General features: G+C 37.3%; 3 protein-coding genes across 3 annotated transcripts in view; all 3 read left to right on the forward strand.

The window, feature by feature from the left end:
• Positions 1 to 22,258, forward strand: part of LOC121798419 (DEAD-box ATP-dependent RNA helicase 21-like) — a 794,448-nt gene that overhangs the window by 535,578 nt on the left and 236,612 nt on the right. The gene's annotated exons all lie outside the window — the stretch shown is intronic.
• Positions 11,921 to 13,482, forward strand: LOC121798469 (probable WRKY transcription factor 75). Its single transcript, XM_042197496.1, has 2 exons — positions 11,921 to 12,317; positions 13,101 to 13,482. The coding sequence occupies exons 1-2, from the start codon at positions 11,938 to 11,940 to the stop codon at positions 13,276 to 13,278; spliced, it is 558 nt and encodes a 185-aa protein (XP_042053430.1). The 5' UTR covers positions 11,921 to 11,937; the 3' UTR covers positions 13,279 to 13,482.
• On the forward strand, positions 14,996 to 20,572 carry LOC121798438. Its single transcript, XM_042197442.1, has 13 exons — positions 14,996 to 15,275; positions 15,681 to 15,754; positions 15,867 to 15,944; positions 16,502 to 16,577; positions 16,983 to 17,047; positions 18,191 to 18,292; positions 19,159 to 19,248; positions 19,339 to 19,413; positions 19,539 to 19,571; positions 19,668 to 19,748; positions 19,818 to 19,874; positions 19,963 to 20,049; positions 20,123 to 20,572. Exons 1-13 carry the CDS (start codon positions 15,233 to 15,235, stop codon positions 20,303 to 20,305), a joined length of 1,044 nt encoding a protein of 347 aa, XP_042053376.1. The 5' UTR covers positions 14,996 to 15,232; the 3' UTR covers positions 20,306 to 20,572.

The following is a 22,258-nucleotide window of genomic DNA, read 5'->3' on the forward strand; positions in this document are numbered from 1 at the left end:
GATCAGTCTTTAAAGAACGATATACCTTGGTACCATTTGTAAGAGACGACAAGCACATAGAGACAAAACACATAGAGAAAAAATGAAAAAGATGAAGGAAAAAAACTTTAAACATTTTTTTAAAAAACGACAAGTGAAAGGTACAAGTAAGAAACAAACAAATAAAAACATATACCCCTATGACCGAACTAGACACGAGACGGACTGACCGGACTTTTGTCTCTTACAAGTGGAACTTCTTGAGGTTGGAGACGTGCCATGTTCGGGGTACTTGTTCTCCTGACATGTGAGTCAATTTATAAGACCCTTTGCCGAGGACTTCTGACACCCGATATGGACCCTCCCATGTGGGTTCGAGTTTGCCCAGCTTTTCTGCTCGGCTTACTTCGTTGTTTCTCAAGACGAGATCTCCCACTTGAAATTGAAGCTTTTTCACCCTTTGGTTATAATACCGGGCTACTTGCTCCTTATACTTGGCTGCTTTTATGCACGCCAATTCTCTTCTTTCTTCGGCGAGATCTAGTTCTGCTCTCAGTCCGTCGTCATTCATTTCTGAGGAGAAATTTAGAGTTCGGGGACTGGGTACGCCGATCTCCACCGGAATTACGGCTTCAGTGCCGTACACCAGACTATACGGAGTTTCACCGTTGGAGGTTTTGGGTGTAGTTCGGTAGGACCACAGGACTTGAGGGAGATTTTCTACCCATTGTCCTTTGGCTTGTTCTAACCGAGCTTTTAACCCTTTCACCAGAATCCGGTTCGTCACTTCCGTTTGTCCGTTTGCTTGGGGATGGGAGACCGAAGTGAACCGCTGTTGAATGTTCAGCTCTTGGCACCAACTCTTGAACGTCTTGTCGGTGAACTGAGTCCCATTATCCGAGATGAGGATGTGGGGTATGCCAAATCGGCACACTATGTTCTTCCAGACGAAGTCCAATGCCTTTGAGCTCGTTATCGTAGCTAATGGTTCAGCCTCCACCCACTTCGTGAAGTAGTCCACGGCAACGATAAGGAATTTCATTTGCCGAGGAGCTTGAGGAAGCGGTCCCACTATGTCTATGCCCCATTGCATGAAAGGCCAAGGGCTTTGCATAGTGTATAGATCGGTCTGCGGCATCCTTGGGACATTTGCATGAATTTGGCACTTCGTACACTTCTTGACGAGCTGCACTGCCTCTTGTACCATGGTTGGCCAATAATATCCCCATCTCAGAACTTTTTTAGCTAAAGCTCTGGCTCCGATGTGGCTACCGCACGATCCTTCATGGACTTCTCTGAGGATGTAGTCCGTCTCTTCTGGTCCTACGCACCGCAATAACGGCTGGAGGTAAGACTTTCTAAAGAGGACTCCTTCATGAAGTTCGTACCGAAGTGCTCGGCACGTGATCTTCCGAGCTTCTCTCTTATCCTCGGGCAATTGTCCTTGATCCAGATACTGCAAGATCGGCGTCATCCAGTTCGGCGAGCTGGATACTGAATGTACCTCGGCTTCATCAATGCTTCGATGCATTAATTCTTCCGCCTTTGAGCTCGGATCTGAGGCCAACTTACTCAAGGTATCTGCTCGGCTATTTTCCGCTCTGGGAATGCGGATTATCCGAAAATAGGAGAAACTTCGGCTGATGATTTGCGCTTTGTCCAAATACTTCTTCATTCTCTCGTCACGAGCTTCACTTGTACCCAACATGTGATTTACTATGACTTGTGAATCACAATGGACTTTGAGAGATTTGACGAGCAGACTTTGCGCTAACTGGAGTCCGGCCAGGAGGGCTTCGTACTCGGCTTCATTATTAGTAGTGGGGAATAGGAACCGAAGTGAGTAGGTTACCTCGTGTCCGTCGGGAGCGACAAGTAGAATACCAGCTCCACTTCCCATCTTGTTTGAAGCTCCATCTACGAATCCGCTCCAGCAGTCCGGCGGCTCTACTTCGGATTCCAAGGGCTGTGCTAGTTCGGCATTGGCAGAATTCTTCTGTTCGGCAATAACAGGAATTGCTTGATCGAACTTTGCTTCTGCAAGAAAATCTGCCAAGGCTTGTCCCTTGATGGCTTTCCGAGGTAGATATTCAATTGTGTGCTCTCCCAACTCTATAGCCCACTTGGCGATTCTGCCTGATGCTTCTGGTTTGGTCAACACTTGCCGAAGTGGCAGATCAGTTAAGACGCATACCTTGTGAGCATAGAAGTATGGCCGCAGTCTCCTTGCTGCATTTACTAATGCTAGAGCAATCTTTTCCAGAGGTTGATACCTGGTTTCTGGACCTCTTAATGCTCGGCTTGTAAAATAGATGGGAAGCTGCTTTAGGCCTTCTTCTCGTACAAGCACCGCGCTGATGGTTTGATCCGATGCCGCTAAGTATAAGAATATTACTCCGGCTTCGGTTGGAGCAGAGAGAATAGGAAGCTCGGCTAGATAACTTTTGAGCTCGTCAAAGGCCTTTTTCTGCTCGGCTCCCCACTCGAACTTTGGTGCCTTTTTCAACACCTTGAAGAACGGCAGTTGCTTTTCGGCTGCTTGGGAAAGGAATCGATTCAGTGCGGCTAGACATCCGGTTAGCCTTTGCACGTCATGTATGGACTTCGGCATTGCCATGTTCTGAACGACTTGAACTTTTGAGGGGTTTGCCTTGAGTCCGTCCTTTGAAACCCAACAACCCAGAAACTTTCCCGAATCTACCAAAAAGGTACACTTTTGGGGATTAAGTTTGAGGTTGGCTTTCTTGAGCACGTTGAGAGTGGACTTGAGGTTGTGCTCGTACTCCGAAGTGCTTTTGCTTTTGACGACTATGTCGTCAACATACACTTCGACCTCCTTTCCAATCAGGTGCCGAAAAAGCTTGTCTACCATCCTTTGATAAGTGGCTCCGGCATTCTTTAAACCGAATGGCATCTTTTTATAAGCGAAAATGCCGAAATCAGTAATGAAGGCCGTTTTTGAAGCGTCAATCTCATCCATTAAAACTTGATGGTATCCTTTGTACAGATCAAGAAAACAAAAAATTTCAAAGCCTATCAAAGCTTCTACTTTTTTATCTATGTTCGGAAGGGGATAGCAATCTTTGGGACAGTGCTTATTTAGATCGGTGAAATCTATGCACATCCGCCATCCTCCTTCCTTTTTCTTGATCATGACAGGATTGGCCACCCACGAAGGATACTTCACTTCGAATAACACATCCGCCTTCAATAATTGACGGACTTCGTCATGGATGACTTGACTTCGTTCTGCCGCAAAGAGTCTTTGCTTCTGTTTTATCGGCCGGACCGAAGGATCAATATTTAACCGATGAGTGATTACCTCGGGGGGCACTCCGGTCATGTCCAACGGAGACCATGCAAAGACGTCTTTATACTCCTTGAGGAGCTGGATGGTTTTTTCCCGAAGTAGGGGCGTTCCCGCGAAGCCGATCTTAACCGTTCTGGATGGATCGTCTTCGTACAGCTGAACTGTCATCGAGTTCGGCTCCGGTATGACTTCGGTCATCGCCTCTGACTCCGGCTGCTGTGATTGCTATGCTTGGTGGTGCCGATCTGACTGCTCGGCACTTCTAAGCGCAATTTGCAGACATTCCTTTGCTCTCTTTTGGTCACCTCGGATGACCGCTATCCCTCCTTTAGTAGGGATCTTGATGGTGAGGTGATAAGTGGAGCAAACGGCCCGAACTGTGTTGAGCCAGTCTCTTCCCAGGATGATGTTGTACGGGGACCGAGCTTTCACCACAAAAAACTCAATCATCGTACTGGAGCTAGTAGGCGCTTTCCCCACCGTGATCGGAAGGCTGATAATACCTTCAGGGCGGGTGTCCTCCTGGGCGAAGCTCTTTAGGGGAAGCGGAGCCGGACTGAGCCGAGCTGGGTCCACTTCTAGTTTGTCAAAGCACTCTTTAAAAAGAATGCTAACCGACGCTCCTGTATCCACAAACACCCTGTGGATCAGTTTGTTTGCCACTCCGGCTTGGATGACAATGGCGTCTTGGTGAGGAGAGATGGCCGGGACGGGATCAGCAGCCGAGAACGTAATCACTTCGTCCTGCTTCAGCCTTTTATGCGTTGGCTCCTCTCGATTGGAGCCTCTGCGCTCTGACTTTAGGGACGACTTGGTCTTCCCGGCAGGGAGCGCGTCAATAGTCTGGATTACTCCATCATATTGCGGCTCGTCATCGTCTTCGGGACCCGGCTGCCTTTTCGGATCCTGAGGAGCGCAGTTCGCACCACTCTGCTTTTTATTCTTTTTTGGCTGCTTGCTTTGGTATTTTTTCAATGTCCCTGCCTTCACAAGAACATCGATACCTGCAGCCAAGTTTCTGCACTCCTCAGTATCGTGACCGTGGTCTTGATGGTAGGAGCAGTAGCTATCCTGTGGTCGGCGCGCGGCTGATTTCGTCATCCGCTTTGGCTTTTCGAATAGGTCAGAGTGCAGTTCGAAAATTTCCGCTCTCGGCTTGTTCAGCGGTACGAACTGAGCGGGCGGCTTCTCGGGATTGAGACGAGGTCCCAATCTGTCTTGCACCGGAGCCCTTTGAATTCTTTCAAATGGAGTCCGGCGAGGATGCCCCTGATCGCTATGATCGGGCTTCCTTCTGTCTCCTCGGGTCGATGAGCTGTCTAACGACCGTTTGCGACGGTCTGCCTCATCGGCCCGGGAGTACTGGTCCGCAATGTCCCACATTTCCTGAGCTGTCTGCGGACCGCACTCAACGAGCTTCCTGTAGAGAGCTCCGGGCAGGATTCCATTTTGGAATGCCGAGATGACAAGCAGATCGTTGAGATCGTCTACTTGCAGGCATTCCTTGTGGAATCTTGTCATAAAGTCGCTGATTTTTTCGTCGCGACCTTGACGAATGGAAAGCAGCTGAGCCGAAGTGATTCGGGCTTCCGCTTTCTGAAAGAACCTCCTGTGGAAGGCATCCATTAGATCTCGGTAAGATCTGATGCTGCCCTGGGGGAGGCTATCGAACCACCTTCTCGCGTTCCCGATGAGCAGCTCGGGAAACAGCTTGCACATGTGGACCTCGTTAAGACCCTGGTTCGCCATGTTATATTGATAGCGCCCCAAGAAATCGTGAGGGTCCACGAGCCCGTCGTAAGTCATCGACGGAGTTCGGTAGTTCTGTGGTAGGGGAGTTCGGGTGATGTCGTCCGAGAACGGAGTCTTCAGTGCTCCGTACACGGCGAATCCGATATCTCGTCGGTATGGAGGAGATTGAGTTCTCCTGTGATTCCGGTACCGAGGAGGAACTGGAACATGTTGGGGACGGGGATTCTTTCTCCTGGGAGATGCGACACTACTGCGGTAGTGACTTTCTTGTGCGGAGGGAGAAGGAGAATCCGCCGTTTTCGTCTCCGGCTGCTTTTGGCTTTTTTGCAGGAAGGTTAAGAATTCCTCCTGCTTCGCCGCCAAAAACTGCTTGACAGCCTCATTCAAATCGGGCTGCTGGGAAGACTCAGTGGGACGATTTTTGGAGCGGCTTGTTCCTTCGCCATGAGAACTGGTGGTGGATTTATCCCTAGGCTGTTTTCCAGACCTATGGGATGGATTGGCTTCCTCCTGGTTCTCACGGGCAGGAATACGGGTACTCTGCGATCTGGTATGCATTTTTTGGGTGGAAAAAATGGATCAAAAATTCGCTTTATCACAAATTTTGTTCTCTGCTTCCCACAGACGGCGCCAGTGATGATTGCGCGAATTTTTGATGTTAGTAAATGCTGGTAGAGAATAAAGACTACGACACAAAGAATTTACGTGGTTCGATTTACTGAAGTAAATCTACGTCCACGGGAAGAAGGGAGGGCAAGATTGTATTGCTTGATCTGGGATTACAGCTTACAACACAGACTTGCTATATGGTATTTTATCTCTAGAGAGCTTAACCCTGTCTATCTGATCTAAGTCCTATTTATACATTGAACTAGGATCGTGGTTTGCAGCCCCACTAACAAGATCGTGGGTGAGCAATAACTGCTCAATAACTGCTTCGTACCACTAAATAGATCGTGGGTATAGTGGAGGTCGTGGAGGCCTTTCATGAGTCCACTAACTCCTAGTTCGGTCGAATGCTGAGACCGAACTGCTGGACTTTACCGATCAGCTCTTGCCGATCTGAGAGGAGAGCTTGACTGGTCGGCTTTTACCGAGCTGTAGGCTGAGTCCGAACTCTTTGGTCGTGCCGAACTCTTTGGTGCCGAACAGATACTCTTTCTTGGGCTCTGGGCTGATGGGCCGTCACTGTTATTGGGCTTGCCATTAGGGTTTAGTTCGTACCCCATCAGGTGGATTTTAGTCCATTCAACAAAGAAATAAAGATCGACATTTTACACGCGCAGCCGTATTTTGCATTTCTTGTCATAGATCTAATTATGATATGCTAATTCATTAATATGAATGCATATGATTTGTGAATCCAGGTATTCACAATTATAGGATACAACGACATCGAAGGCCATGGGTTGATTGGGTCCGAGAAAAAGGTGGAGACATGGCAAGGAGCCAAGCCGTATTTGGAGGTCTGATTCAAACCAGAATATTACTATGAAGATAAAGTCCAAATGCTCTCCTCAGACCACCATTGTCTTCATCGTCGAAAGAGCTTCGCGTGAGTACCTAGCACGCTTCAATCGAAGCCCGGATGAGGAAGTTATGATCGTTTTACATAAGTCGCGCAGTTCACAAGCAAAACGCCCGACCCCGGTCGTTTTCAGAAGAAAAACACCCTGTTCCAGAGAGTTTGCCCGATCTAAGGAGGAAAAACGCCCGACCCGGGCATTTTGTGTGACTTGCGTTTTTGAACTCTTTTTGTCTCTTTTTTTATATCATTGTTAGGGATGTCAATGTAGCCCGCAACCCGTGGGCTGACCCGAATAGCCCGCCAAATTTATAGGGTTAGGGCTGGAAATTTCTAGCCCGATAAAATTAAAACCCGATTAGCCCGCACCCGATTAACCCGCGACCCGTTAGGGCTAGACCCGAAAACCCGATGGGCTGGCCCGAAAACCCGATAAAATTTTCTATTATTCTATTTTTTACTCATAATTCGACATTTTATTGATTAATTTTATAATATAGATAACTAAAAAAATAACTTTCAATTTTATATTAAATATACAAATTATATATTGAATTTTTATTAATATACTAATTGATAAATAAATTAAAAACTTCAAATTCACTTAAAAAAATATTTAAATTTCTACAACATGCATTAAAATTTCTCGAAATATCTCAAATATTAGTATTTGATCATGTTTATGATTGAGTTTGACCATATATCTCAAATGTATCATAAATAAATATTTTACATTTTATGAATATAACTAATTTTCATCGTTATTTATTGGATTGATTGCATGTAAATCTTATCGGTAGCAACCCGATTAACCCGTTGGGCTAGCCCGAAACCCGAGCTTTTAGGGTTAGGGTTGAACTTTTACAACCCGAAAAAATTCACAACCCGATTAGCCCGCACCCGATTGACCCGCAACCCGAGTAGGGCCGGCCCGAAACCCGATGGGCCGACCCGATTGACATCCCTAATCATTGTTATCTTCTTGTATATATACTCATGTCTAGGGTTTTTGTCATTAGACTTTGAACATTATTGAAGAACAAAGACTCAAATTTGAGCACCCATCTTCATCATTGAAGATTTATCCAAAATCCCCTGTGGTTGCATTTAATCTATTGCTAGGCATAAATATATACTCCCTCCGTCGCAGCCTAAGCGAGACGTATTTCTTTTTGATACGTCCCAACCTAAGTGAGACGTTTTCTTTTTTGGCAACAATCAACTCACTCATCTCTCATACTTTATCCTTTCTCTTACTCCCCCCGTCCCTAAAAATTTGTCACAAATTTCTTTTTTCGTCTGTCCCTAAAAATTTGTCGCATTTCACTTTTACCATTTTTGGTAGTGACCCTACATTCCAATAACTCATTCACACTCACATTTCACTATAAAAGTAGAACCCACCTACCACCTGCTTTTTCAACCCACTTTCTATTACATTTCTTAAACTCGTGCCGGGTCAAATGGTGACGAATTATTAGGGACGGATGGAGTACTTTATTCTCTCTTTCTTTTTTCTAACTTTGTCATCTCTCTTACTTTTTTCTCTCTTTTTCTTTCTTACTTTATCTTCTCTCTTACTTTTTTCTCTCTTTCTCTTTCTTACTTTACTCTCTCTTACTTTATTATTAATAATTTAATTCGCTAAACACCACTGCCTAAATTCTTGTGCCAAAATAGAAACTTCTCGCTTAGGCCAGGATGGAGGGAGTAGATAATAAAGTATGAATAAAAAAGAGTGATATTTTTTATTTATTTTAAATGTAACATTCCCAAAAAAAAAATATATTTCACTTTGAGTGGTGTGGAAGGAGTACTACGTACTATTGAGTATTGATACTATATTTTACCATTGGTCTTGTTTTGGGAAGTTGTCTAGGCTGTTAATAACATTGGTTTATATATCATCTATAATTCAATTTTAGACGGTGGAAAGTTTCTCCAGATATTACCTTTAAGATGTAAGAGCTTGTTCGGTAGATTATTCCTGTCACGGTTTGTTAGGACAATAATCATGATATTTATCATGGTTTGTATTAGTTATATTTCTAAGTGATATGTTTGGTAGTTCAATTGAAATATAAAGCTATTTTTAATGACTTTTAAGGTAAAAGATAGAATATCATGCTAAATGTTGTGTAGATAAAAGTAACCTCAATAATATGTATGCTGAAATTGAGAGTGAAAGAGATGGAGGGCAACTAGTAATTTTATTCAACTATCTAAGTTAATTTTCCAATGTTATTAGTGTAACTCACCAAATTTGTGGATTAATTTTCTAATGTGAAACATGAGCTTTAAGATGGACTTTCCTGGATAATAATAATAATAATAATAATAATAATAATAATAATAATAATAATAATAATAATAATAACATGAATACTATAAGTATCAAACGCGCTATTAATGTTGAATAAGAATTTGTAACCTGCTCTACATAGCTAACAAACGTCTCTAAATGCATATGCATGGTCATCCTAAATATTTGGTTTAACTAAAAAAAGCATAAAAATAACATTTAGAAAAATAAAACCATAAAGTATTTGATTGTAAGTATAAATTCAAAGGTCCAAATGAGGAACACGTGCAGCTGTTTGTGGCATCCTTTATTTGACTAAATATAGTTTTTGGTCTTATATAAATCTATGCAACCTAGTTTGACCCTCGCCGCCGTCTCCTTCTACCAACCGCATATTTAATTAATGTATTATCCGTTATAAATATTGGAGTTAATAATTATAAACAACGTTAATAATTATACAAGTATAAACAACGTTAATAATTATACAAGTATAAACAACGTTTTATGCTCTCAGCTTGTTCTCCGCGTGTGAGTGTACTTACTCATTGCTTTTAGGGCATGTTTGGTTGCCCGGATTCTGGCAGGGAAAGTAATTTAATTCCTCAATTTTTAAATTCCAATGTTTGTTTGATTTTTAAAGAAATTAGGAAAGTAATAAGAATCCTAAAAATGTGGAAAGTTGGGCAAAATATGCGGATTATGATTCCCTTGCCTAACCTAGTTATTCTTTTTCCCCAATATGAGAATCCTATACACGCACAAAATATAAGTTTTTTTCCAGCAAAAGATACGCAAAAAATATATGCACAAAAATTTTCATCTTCTATTCTATTTATTCACGGTTCCTTTTTATTCTCTACACCTTCACTTTTGATTTGCAGTCAGGCCAAACTCTGTCCAAATTCTTCAATAACAAGTAAGATTTTTGCTTCTTATCAAGAAATTTATGATTTATATTCTAGGTTTCTGTTGAAATCCTTTGTCTTTTAATACGTCAATTATAAATTGCAAAAAAATATTTAGTCGGAGCATTCAGAGAGAGAGTGCGCGCGTTGATATTTAAGGGATGGAGATGTATTGCAGCGTAGATTCGTGGTGAATGGGATAACGAAGTCACAGGCTCATAGCTTTAATTATGCTTGTGATGCATTGCCGCGTAGATTCTAATTATTTAGTGTTATTAGCTTTATATTAGACTTGCTTAGAAATAATTCTGTTTTAGTTTTTAAAAATTGTTATGTCTAGTTTTAATTTCTCAGGGTCTCTTGGGTCTCTTGGCAAGGATGATGAAAGTAAAATCAAATTTGGGAAAACATCTTTGCCTTCTAATTAGTATGCTTTATGAGAAATTGCAAGAGATTGAAGCGTTGACTGATTCTCAGAGACAAAAAGCTGCAATGAAACTTGTTCGAGATCCTGATTTATTAGATTACTTTTTCACTCTTCATGATGAAGGGGCGAAAAAGATGTTTCTAATAGAACTATTAGGATGAAATTATTTTTTTTACGTTTTTGCTGCCAAACTAGACTTCTTCAATTTCATGTTATTGACTAGCTAAAGATTATTTATTTTTATAATTAAATTCAATCTGTGGTTTTTTTAAAAATAATTTTTGTATTGTGTTTTTTATATTTTCAAAATTTATTAGCTGCATATAAAGGGAATTATATTTAAGTTATATATTTAATTAGCATTATTGATATTAGACGGATGATATATATATTTTGATTAATTGTTGTATTTTTTAGTTTAGCATTTAAAGTTAATATAGAATTCAAAATCTTGACATTTTCCAAACACAGGAAAGTAAAATTGTTGGGAATCATATTACTAGGAATCACTTTCCTGTGAATCATTTTCCCTGCCAACTTTCCTTTCCTTTACTTTCCTGACAACCAAACATGCCCTTAAGTTTTAACAGATTTAGGTTTTATGTGACTATGGAGTAGTAAATTTATGTACTCCATAATAAAGTTGGTAAATCGGGAATTATAATATTGTTGGTAAATCGGGAATTATTAATTTAATCAAACGAAAATTACGATTTAAATTATAATTTTTGAGATTTCTGTTCAATCCCATAACTTTAAAAAACAACCTATTTAATCATAATTTTTGTACATATTTCAACTGTCCCATACAATTAAAAGTTTGATGAAGTTTGTCATTTAAATGTAATTTTTAGTTAACATCTAGATGTATTTAGCATTGTTCCAAATTATGATGGTCAATTTCTAAATGATTTAATCAGCTACTTTTAAAAGCTATAGAATTGACCAAAAGTTTTAACTTAAATATACGTGGTAATTTTCTTTTTGTTCAATAACTTAAATCACTGAAATTTATATTCTCAAATTGATTTTGAACATTACATTAAGTCATATTAAAAAAAATCACTCCTTAATTTCTTTTTTAAGCCATAATAAATTTCATTTAAATTTTAAACAATATGATAGTCTACATTTATTTGGTGATTTTGGCAAATTAGAAAACACAGCCTTCAAATAATATCTTGCTATTTTTTTATTAAAATAAAATTTTATTGTTCCAACTGTGTGATGGTTACTAGTATTCATAATTTTATAAGTCATGTACTGGCACCTCAAAAAACAGTATGTACAACTAATTTCATCATAATAGAAGAAAGTTCTAGCCAACTATTTAACCATGGACCAAACATTAATATCCCATAACAGTGTGATGGCTCAAGCCATATAAAAAATGGTCTTCCCTGAAAAAAATAGAATTTATTTTTCCCATTTACACTCTATAAATTAATTAACGCCAACTTAAAAAACGTAATCACTCATTTGATTAATAGCTTTCAAAATCCACTAAAAAGCACTATGGATCATTTCACAGCCACTGATTTTTCTATAATCCTTTTCATATAATATATTTTACTAGCTAAATGATTTTGACTGATGCTGAACAGAAAACAGTAGTACATGTATTAATCCACAGCCACGTCTTGTAATAGAAGATATAACCACAAAATCAAACCCAATATATACTCCATAATACTAGTCCTCACTTGCCCAAAATCTCTGATTTCCTTGTTCGTCATGGATAATTTTGCAGCCATGCCCTCTTCCTCATCATCTCTCTCACAAAACTCCATATTCAACATGATGATCATGACCTCCCAACCACACCATCATCATAATCAAGTATTCCAAAGTCTTGATTATCATGACCACAACAATGGATACTTAGGTAAAGGTTTGATCACATCCATTGAAGAAAATCAAAATATCAACGGCGCCGTGTCGATCGGTGAGGGAGGCAGTCTGGTGGCGGAAAACGAGGCGCAGAAAAAGGGGGAGAAGAAGAAGAGGAAACCTAGATTTGCCTTCCAAACGAGAAGCCAAGTTGATATACTAGATGATGGATATAGATGGAGGAAATATGGTCAAAAGGCAGTCAAGAACAATACATTTCCCAGGTTTATAATTCATTTCTATTTAATTTTTCAATTCCATTTTTAGTAGAGTCTGCGGATAGTTATCAGTGAATAATAATTATGTATATGCTTATAACTAGGATTATTACTTTTTCTTATTGTTGAATTATTTTACACGAAATTTTTTATGATGCGGTTTAAGTTTCAGTAAATTAAAGGAGTAGCAGGTAATTAACTGATGCAACTACGTACATAATTAAGTTATAAATACATATATGTACTTGGTTTCATTTATTTTTATCACGGTCAGCTCCATTAAAATCGTGAATATAGAATCTGAAGATTAATTCATTTATTTAGCCTTATTTTTCGTCATCTCTAATTCCGTATTCATTTATTTGTCAAAGTTATAACATGTTGATAACTTTTCGAGTATTGGGCTTGTATTTTTAATACTAAAGTTAAATGATACTAGTATTTCTTTTTATAGTAGTATAATTTTTGTTGGATTAAATGTAAGTCAATTTCAAATTTTCATTCTCAAGTTTATTCCTACTACTTTGTAATTAAAAAAAAACCTTGTAACATTATTCGCAGATATTTTAGCTAATTAATAAAGTCAAGTAAAGAAGAACTTTAGTTAAGAGTATTGTTGTAGATATACAGGCTGTTTTAATTCGGCTTAATGTGCCATTAAATACTTCATATTGTACTTTCCGACAAAAAAGATAGTACCAGTATAATCTATTAAGATCAAAATAATTTATCTCAAAGTAGTTTCAGTATTTGAAATATTGGTATTGTATTTTATATATATGTGTGCAGAAGTTACTATAGATGCACGCATCAAGGTTGCAATGTGAAGAAACAAGTACAGAGGGTTTCCAAAGACGAAGGTGTTGTGGTAACAACATATGAAGGCATCCATTCTCATCCAATCCAAAAATCTACCGACAATTTTGACCATATTCTTAGTCAAATGCAGATTTACACTTCTTTATAATCATAATGAGTATGAGTATGAGTATGAGTATGAGTATGAGTATACATATCATGTAGTATCTTTTATTAGTGGTCAAGATTTAGATAGTTGGATCTATCTATATGAGAATTTACTCGGATTATACTACTACTATATTTGTTTTCAATCTCTACATCTTGTGTCTCATTTGTGGAAACATTTCATTGTATTCATAAAAGAATCGAGTTTTCTGAGTACTCAATTGACCGATTTTCTTTAATTTTTCGACTCACTGAAATTAAGGTCTTGAGTTTATATTTGTGGGTTAATTTTCAATCAAAGTATTAATTAACATGATTTTTAAAATGTTGCAATAGTTTTACGATCGGGCCTGGCGTCGCCCAAGCGCAGCTGGACTGCTGTAAGATAAGTTTTTTGTTTTTTCGAAAAATTGTCCAAGATTCATTAGGGCATCTTATGGCCTCATACATATTGCAGGCTGGGCCCATTTCCTAAGTGCCCGTTCGGTTAACCATATAAAATAATGGTGGATAACAATATAGGATACAATAGAGATGAGCTTTTTTTTATAGGATGAGTTTTATCTAGGATTGATTTAGTAGGAGGGGGTTAGGCTAAAATGGGTTTTATCTAGGATTGATTTAGTTGGAGGGGGTAAGGCTAGATGAATAGTCTAATTAAAATAGTTAAGTTGCATTAGTTATGTGGGCTTATGTGAGGGCCTCTTACTGAAAGGAAAGTAAATTGTATCTATTCTTCTCCATGTTGCAACCGAACTGGGGCTAAAGGTATAAAAATTATTTCTTCGCACAAACATATATCAAATTAAAGATAATTTCGTAAGGATTCTAACGAGATCTCACTTGCATATGTTCCGATATCAAAATTAGAAAAAAAATTTTAAAAAAAATTCAATTTTTTCGTACAACAACAAATGTCAATATAGTATATAAAATATGTCAATATAATAAAGAATTTGTTGACATAAACAATGCGTTGACATTCTCAAAGCATTGTGTTGATATTTTCAAAACACTATATTGACATTTTCATCCAAAACCCTAATTTGATAGGTTTTTTTTATCTTTTTCGATTTAATTAATAAAAACGAAAATTACACGTGACAAATTTTAGATCACTAGATTTCTAGAATTCAATAGTCTTAAATTAGTTGTAGTTAGCAACTAGAGAGTGAGTCAGCAATTGATCACTCCCCATCGGGGTGTTCGGTTTGTAAGATTGTATGTCAAGATTAAATTTATAGTGTGTTTAATTCATGAGATTCAATCTCATAACTCAATCCTAGATGGATAATCATTAGATAATTAGTTATAGCTAACCTTTAAAATAATCTCACCACTCAATTTTAAATTATATCTTAGTATTATTTTATTTTAAAAACCAAACCTGGTTGTATCCATTAACCGTGATAGTATAAGAAAACTGATATGAATCATATGATCATCATCAATCTATACATTATGTTATAAATTAATAAAACCACTCAATTTTAAATTATATCTTAGTATTATTTTATTTTAAAAACCAAACCTGGTTGTATCCATTAACCGTGATAGTATAAGAAAACTGATATGAATCATATGATCATCATCAATCTATACATTATGTTATAAATTAATAAAATCGTAAACCTCTACCAAGTAGACTGACTTTCCTTTGGATCTATTTTTTCTCACCAATTGGTAATTATGATTTCAACTCTTATTCAGGATAAAAAATTAACATTTAAAAGCATGCATTAAGATATACATCGATTTATTAAATTATAAATTATCGAGCTCAATAGGGTTTCGTTAATGAAGCTGCTTAATTTCACAATCCCAATTACCTAAAGCTCCAGGAGTATCACTTATTTTTTCTGGATTTGATCCTTTTTTCGTCCAAAATTTATAAATGTTCCGGTTTTTAATTTAATTTTCTGTAAAAATCGCAACTGCTTTTATGCCAAGTTCCGATGGCGCTTTCTCTCGGCAAGCTCTCGCTCATCGTTGGTGCAGGTCAATTGCTTCTTTCACCTCTGATTCTATTATCATTCACTAGTTACAATTTTCTGAAGCTTATGTTTCTTCTGATTTCTTGTTGCTACTCTCTATATTTGTGTTTGACTGTTAGATTTTGGACTTTTTGATCAATTGCCGCTGCTCTAGTTTGTGATTGATGTTTAGCGTTTGCTATATTCTGGATACGTTCCTGTAAATTCCAACTTCGAGTTGGTTGATTTTGGAATATAGCTTGACATAATTTGTTGGCAGAACAGAACCGATACATACCTTTAAGTCGTGTATTTGCCTAATTTACTACTAGGTCTTCGCTATGGGGCTAGCTGTGAAATGTATTTTTGGAATTGGTTATGAGTAGTCATCACAAAATGTTTTACTAAGGAGACTCAACAACATTTGCAGGCCTTGTGGGGTCGGTTCTTGCCAAGGAGGGCCGGATGCCTAATGTTTCTGATGTTTTCTCTGGTGCATTTAAGGTAATACTACTTTAAACTTTAGAAGTTATATGGAATTTGAGTGAGTGCAGATTATAAGACCTACTGAAACTTTCGGTTCTCTTGTTTTTGTTACTCTTGCATTAACTGACAGATCGTTTTCAAGCAACTTAAACAAGATGGTCCCGCTGCTTCCCGACCCAAACCGCGAAATGATTCTTTGATGCAACAGGTTTTGGATTAATTCTCTTTGGATACTTTTTATGTTAAGCTCTTACCTACTAGAGAGGTCTTTCCCCATATTCAGAGGGACCTTAATTTTATTGGTTGTCTATTTAACTGTTCTTATCTCACGAGTCACATCTTCTTATATTTAGACTATAATGTTTGTTCTTTAATGAGTGCTTATAAAAGAATATTGATACTCCATTAGAGAATTGCTGAGAACTTCCTATGATGGAGAATAATCGAGTATTTATAGCATAGCCAAGAGAATTATGCAGTCCTTTCTCTATGATACAGAGTTACTAAGTAGAATAGAATCATAGATTCAGAATGGAGAGAAGAGAGAATGTTGTATTGTAGTTGATATGGTAATCATTTTATTACCTCAGCTCTTCTCTTGGTATATAGTTGCAATAATCAGATAAAAGTTTGAAAATCTTGGTTGTAACTATGTTATGTTCACTTTGACTTGCCATCATTGTGGTCATATTACATCATTATTCCATGAATACTTATGATAAAATCTGTTGGTAGATGAACTGATTTTAGTTTTTACTCTCACAGGTTAACAGCCTTCGAGAAGAGCTGCAACTCTTGGCATCAAATAGATCTGTTACAATTGTTACTGGAGAACGATCAGGTCACAATACATGTTAAAACGATAGCAAATTTTATCCATTTTGTTTTGAAATGTTCTTGATTTATGTTATCTTGTACCCATTGCGTGCTGTATTTGGTTGGTGTGGTGTATCCCCTAGGGGTGAAATCCTCATATCTTTGTACTTTATATGTCACCTAGCACATCCTATTTTCTGCCTTTGCTCTGCCTACTGACATCTTTTTGAGCTATATGATATCACCTTTTTCTTTACGTAGCAGTTTGTTTGCATGCAGTAGAATCACATTGGTAAAGCACAGTGCTTTCTTCTACATAAAAGATCATCGGTTCCTTTATTAGTTTCTTCCATATGTATGTGCAATGCATCTTTCATGAAATTGCCAATGCTCTAATTTTGCTGACTATATCTTCTCGTACTTTCTACAGCATCTGGGAAATATGGAATAGTAATTATTACTGTAGTTGTTGGATATGGCTACATTTGGTGGAAGGTAATTTCATATATCTTCTCTAATGTAACACTGATTTTAAAGGACTGTCTTTTCATAGTATATGTTTTGAACTTTTGTCTCTTAATTTGTCAGCTTGCTTGTAGGTTAAATTTTTGTTGGTGCAATTGAAAAAAAGTTCGTACTCATAGGTGCACCATAATACCAGATCTCTTATTAAACTCACTGACCATAGTTTTGAATACATTCTTCTGAGGCTGAGTCACTGAGCATAACAATACGTATTTATACAACTAAAAGCAATTATGCAAGCCAGCTAGCTTGTCATTATCTCGTAACAGAGATAATCAATGGACCTTGATTCTGATTTATTAGTTGCTAACTTTAATTCTTTACACATGGTCAATGTTATCAAATAGCGGATATGGCGGCGCTATGGCATGGCGTTCGGTGGTGGAAACGCCATAGCACCATGTCGCTGCCATAGCACCGCCATATCCGACATTTGACAACATTGCGTGTGTACTGCATTTAGGAATAGGGCATTATGCAAGAAACATGGTTGTTAGAGTGGTATATTATGCTTTATTAATTGTTTAAAGTGTTTTAGATGTTATATTTTTAATATTTTTGAATTTTTGAATTATATATAAATATATAAGTATTATTTTATTTATTTAATTTTTGACCACCATATCCGCCATATCCCTGTGGCGGTTTTTAGGCAAACCGCCATAAGAAGCCATACGAGATTGATAACATTGCAGATGGTGGCACATCTGCCATGACAATTTATTCTGTATTTGCAATAACTAGGTTTAAATATTGCTTTATCTTATAATCCTTGACAGGTTGCTTTCTTGGTAAACCTAGCAGGGTCATTCTTTTGATAGCATAAGTTGATAACTTGAGATGTAATATTCATTAGAACATTTGTTCACTTATGCGTATCTTGTGCAATGGAGTGCTTGCATCTAAATATCTACATCTCGTAAAAATCTTTTTACTCTGTTAGGATGGGAAATATGCATGGATATACACAGACCGTTGTTTTTACTTTTTACTGACTATCCACTTTGTACCGTCATGTTGCATATGGAAATCCTTTATGTACTTCATGGAGATTTCACCACCTCTACTTTCTTGGCTGATTGGCGCCACTTTTAAATGTATATCCACTTGCAGGGTTGGAAGATTTCTGATATGATGTTTGCAACTAGGTGTAGCTTGAATGATGCATGCTCTTCTGTAGCTAAACAACTTGAGACTGTGTACTCTTCTGTTTTGGTAAGCTTTTAATCATCCTATTTATAGTTCTGATAGCATATCTGGAGTTACTTGTTCCAATGCTGACTGTTATTCTTTTCTTTCAAGAAGATCAATTCCATCATCTAAAGCTTTTATATGTTCTAGTCATCTATGATATGTTAATTTTATAATGTTTCTTCACTATTTATTTGTTCTTGCAACATGATACTTAGTTTTCTTTGGTTTTTGATGGCCTGTATGTAGTAAGTTCTCCCTCCGTCCCGTAACAGATGACACACTTGGTTAATGACACAAGATTTTAGGAGATGATGGTGTTAAGTGGAAAGAGAAAATGGTACTATTTATATTATTGTGAGATGGAACTTATTCCTAAAAAGGAAAATGTGACATCTATTATGGGATGGAGTACAATTTTTTACCTCTGTTACTGAATCATCATACTTGTTAAAGTTCTTAGCAATTATTCACAAGCACATTATACTGGTTTTATAGATGCTATGCAATAATCTTGATGCATTTGAGTGAGGGCATTTTTGCAATTATTACATATGCATTTGTTAACCTGTGCATAAATCCTGAAGCTCCATGTACCTTATATTTGTATTGCTTGGAAAGTATTGCATTTGAGTGATGGCATTTGTGCTATTATTATGTTCTCTGCTGATAATTTGTTGCATATGATCCTTTGTCCTAGAGTGTCTTATCAGCTTTCTAAATTCTATTTTGTATCGTCTTTCTCTGTGCTTTACAAGGATATAAAAGTTAAGCAATTTATCGCCTGGAAGGCTGGAATACATGGGAAATGCAATGGATCTGGATAGTGCTATGTCATTAATGTGTAGTATCATTTCTTTGCCTGGATGAACTTTTCTTTAACTTTGCAGGTCACTAAAAAACATCTGTCCTCGAGAATTGATCGGGTAGATTGTAAAATTGATGAGGTTGCTGATCATACAACAGCAACGAAAGATGAGGTTAGGAAAAATGATTTAACTTTTTGATGGCTTTGGTTTATTGTTTGTTTGTCCTGAACCCTGTAAAGTTACTGACTGCAATTTGCACAGGTGTCTGAACTGCGTGGCAATGTTAAATCGATTGATTCAAAATTCCACACTGTTCATCATGTAGTGCGGTCACTGGTAACTAATATTTACCCACTCATTACTTCAATATGTCTCTCTTTGAGTATTATTCTAAGTTAGTGATGATCATCTTCACTCGTTTGGGTTGTCAGAAACTAAAGGTTAAACCTTTCTTGTCACAGGAAACTAAGATCAGCAGGATAGAAGTGAGACAGGTACAGTTAACTATGACCTCCAGCATTCTGTCTCCTAGTTGCAGATAGTTATTATTTGTGTTTCTAATGATAGTTAAATGTCTAACATCTATGCAGAATCAACTGAACTCTGGAGTGGAAAATTTGGTAGGCTATGCATGGAATCTTGAAAACACCAAAAGCATGGAGCATATTGAGGCAAGGAAGAATATAATATCCCATTACATATTAATGTATGTAGCCTAACCTTTACAATGTACTGTGCAGGGAGCATCTAGTTCCTCCAGACCTGCCCTTGAACTGCCAAAAGTATCTCCATCAAGGGTAAATTATCGGTCATGTGTAGATACTACAATACTAACTGTGTACCAAGTGATGTAGTTTTTACTTCTTTGTTTGTTTGCCCATCAAGGCTTTAGGTGAGCCACCATCACCATCTACTGCTAATGGATCTCTTAAGAAGCAGGCTGCATTTCTGCCTCCTGCTTCAGGCCTCAAGGTAACGAATTATCCTTTTTAACCTCTCTGCTTTTGTAGCCTTGCCATGCATCCTCTCATGTTGTCTTTTGCAGGAGCTGTATGGAACGTCAGTTGATGTTGGTGTGTCGGACGTGAGTAGTGTTCCTCTGGGATCAAATGGGATTCATGCCTCTGAAGACACAAATATAGACAACACATCTAGTGGTTTGTTCGGAAGATTTTCAGGATTTTCATTGCTGTCAAGAAGCCGCAGTGCGGTGCCATCTGCCAAGTAGAGTATGTTGTAGATTGCAATCACAGGAACCATTTAGGATATAGTAAAATAGTAGATCTGAGGAGGATTATCTCCCCTTCTATATAAGGCAATGCAATGCAATGCCTATTATATATGATCACCCGAATTTTGTAGTGTAGGCCTATATCTCAGAATTAGTAGCTCGTTAAATACTTGGTCAAGTTCTGCCAAGTGATGGAACTATTTTTTTAGAAACTACTGGGGGAAAGGTAAATAAATAAATAAACCCGAATTTTATCATCTTTTACTTCTTTAATCCACTGCCCTTACAAAATTATGTGCAATTGCTTATTTCATTTGTTTAGCTTGTTTTAGATGCAAATGTGACGAAGTAAAATGGATCGTGTTGTAATAATACAATAGCACGTAGATAACGGCGATTCGGATATTTACGAGGGTATATATAAAGTTGAAAATTATTCTCTAGTACACATCTTCTTTTTATTGAAGGGAGTTATGAGTTTTAGTACACGTGTATATGTAGAAAATTGATGGAATAAGAACAAGTTCCTGTATATAAATTATGAGTCATCTCGAAAATATACTTTCCTGACATTGATTTTCAATAGTAAATACTAAGTGCTACATTAAATCTCAATACTTGCTTTCCGAAAAAATTTGTTAATAAAAAAAATGTTACTAAATGTACAGTATTAGTATATCAACAATTTAATATTGTAAAATAATACTCCCTCCATACTAAGAAGTAAGAAGTGTATAATATTGAAGATGATATGAATTTTTAATAATAAAAAGTTTAAACATAGTGGTACCAGTGAAGAAAGTGTTTCATAATAGGCTAAAATGAGGGTAATTGATTTTTTTTGTTTGTAAACAATGAGTATTATAAAGAGAGAGGTTAAAAAATTTGTACACACTTTATGTGGAATAATAATGTGTAAAAAGGGAATGGTTTTAGTATTAGGCAGAAGTAACAAGAAATAGATCAATGGCTTATAAAATGTCACTATTATGGACGGCAGAGAAAATAATCAGGAAATTAGGGGTGGCAAATTGTGCGCGTCGGGTCGTTATCGTGTCGACACGATAACGAAATGACACGATAACAACAAATGCGAACACGCCCCGTTAAGAAAACCCCAAATACGAGCACGAACACGACCCGCTACCCTCAGACACGAACACGACACAAGCCACTTCGGGTTAACACGACACGATAACAACACGTACATGAGATGACACAATAACGACTCGATAACAACACGACATAATAACGGTTAAACCTATTAAAAACATCCAATTGCTAATTACAAAATCTGATCTAAACATAAAAACATCAATAATTTCTTAGTAACAAAATCCAACAGAAATCCAACAAAATTCAACAAAAATGAAAATAATAAGAATTAATAATATTATAATATTATTTCTTAATGGATAACACGAACCCGACACGACACGAACACGACACAAAATTTTTGTGTCCTTAACGGGTCGACCCGATAAGGACACGAACCCAATAAGCTCTGACCAAAACCCATTAATTTCGTGTCGGTTCGTGTCGTGTTATCGTGTTGTGTCAAAAATTGCCAGCCCTACAGGAAATGCTTATTTTCAACATTTTGCACATTCCCATTTCATGAAAGTAATTTAACTTGTCGATTAGTATAGATATAAATAGCAACACAAAAGGGAAAAATAGATCAAACATAGAGTTAGGCTGATGGAGATGAAAATATTTGTTATATAATTATGACATAAAAATCAATCACAATCTTCAATTTTGGTCGTACCTCAAATGTTCAGAGGATGCTTTTGTTTTTATGTCTCATAATATTTCTTGAAAGAAATATTTGAACTCTAGTTTTGGAATCGTTAATCATTGCTATTATATTGCATTACTAAACAAATTACTGTTATATTTTACAAAAAAAAAAGCTTCAAACTTTTTACTTGTAGTTCATCACTTTAT

Source organism: Salvia splendens, chromosome 4 (assembly GCF_004379255.2).
Source record: "Salvia splendens isolate huo1 chromosome 4, SspV2, whole genome shotgun sequence".
Taxonomy (NCBI): Eukaryota; Viridiplantae; Streptophyta; class Magnoliopsida; order Lamiales; family Lamiaceae; genus Salvia; species Salvia splendens.

What these genes read in the sequence shown, in the direction of transcription:
- LOC121798469 (XM_042197496.1), top strand. Translation starts at nt 11,938, where the DNA reads ATGGATAATTTTGCAGCCATGCCCTCTTCCTCATCATCTCTCTCACAA. An exon ending in AAGAACAATACATTTCCCAG is followed by an intron (nt 12,318 to 13,100) that starts GTTTATAATTCA and finishes ATATGTGTGCAG; the next exon opens with AAGTTACTATAGATGCACGC.
- LOC121798438 (XM_042197442.1), top strand. Translation starts at nt 15,233, where the DNA reads ATGGCGCTTTCTCTCGGCAAGCTCTCGCTCATCGTTGGTGCAG. An exon ending in ATGATTCTTTGATGCAACAG is followed by an intron (nt 15,945 to 16,501) that starts GTTTTGGATTAA and finishes TTACTCTCACAG; the next exon opens with GTTAACAGCCTTCGAGAAGA. An exon ending in TGTTACTGGAGAACGATCAG is followed by an intron (nt 16,578 to 16,982) that starts GTCACAATACAT and finishes TACTTTCTACAG; the next exon opens with CATCTGGGAAATATGGAATA.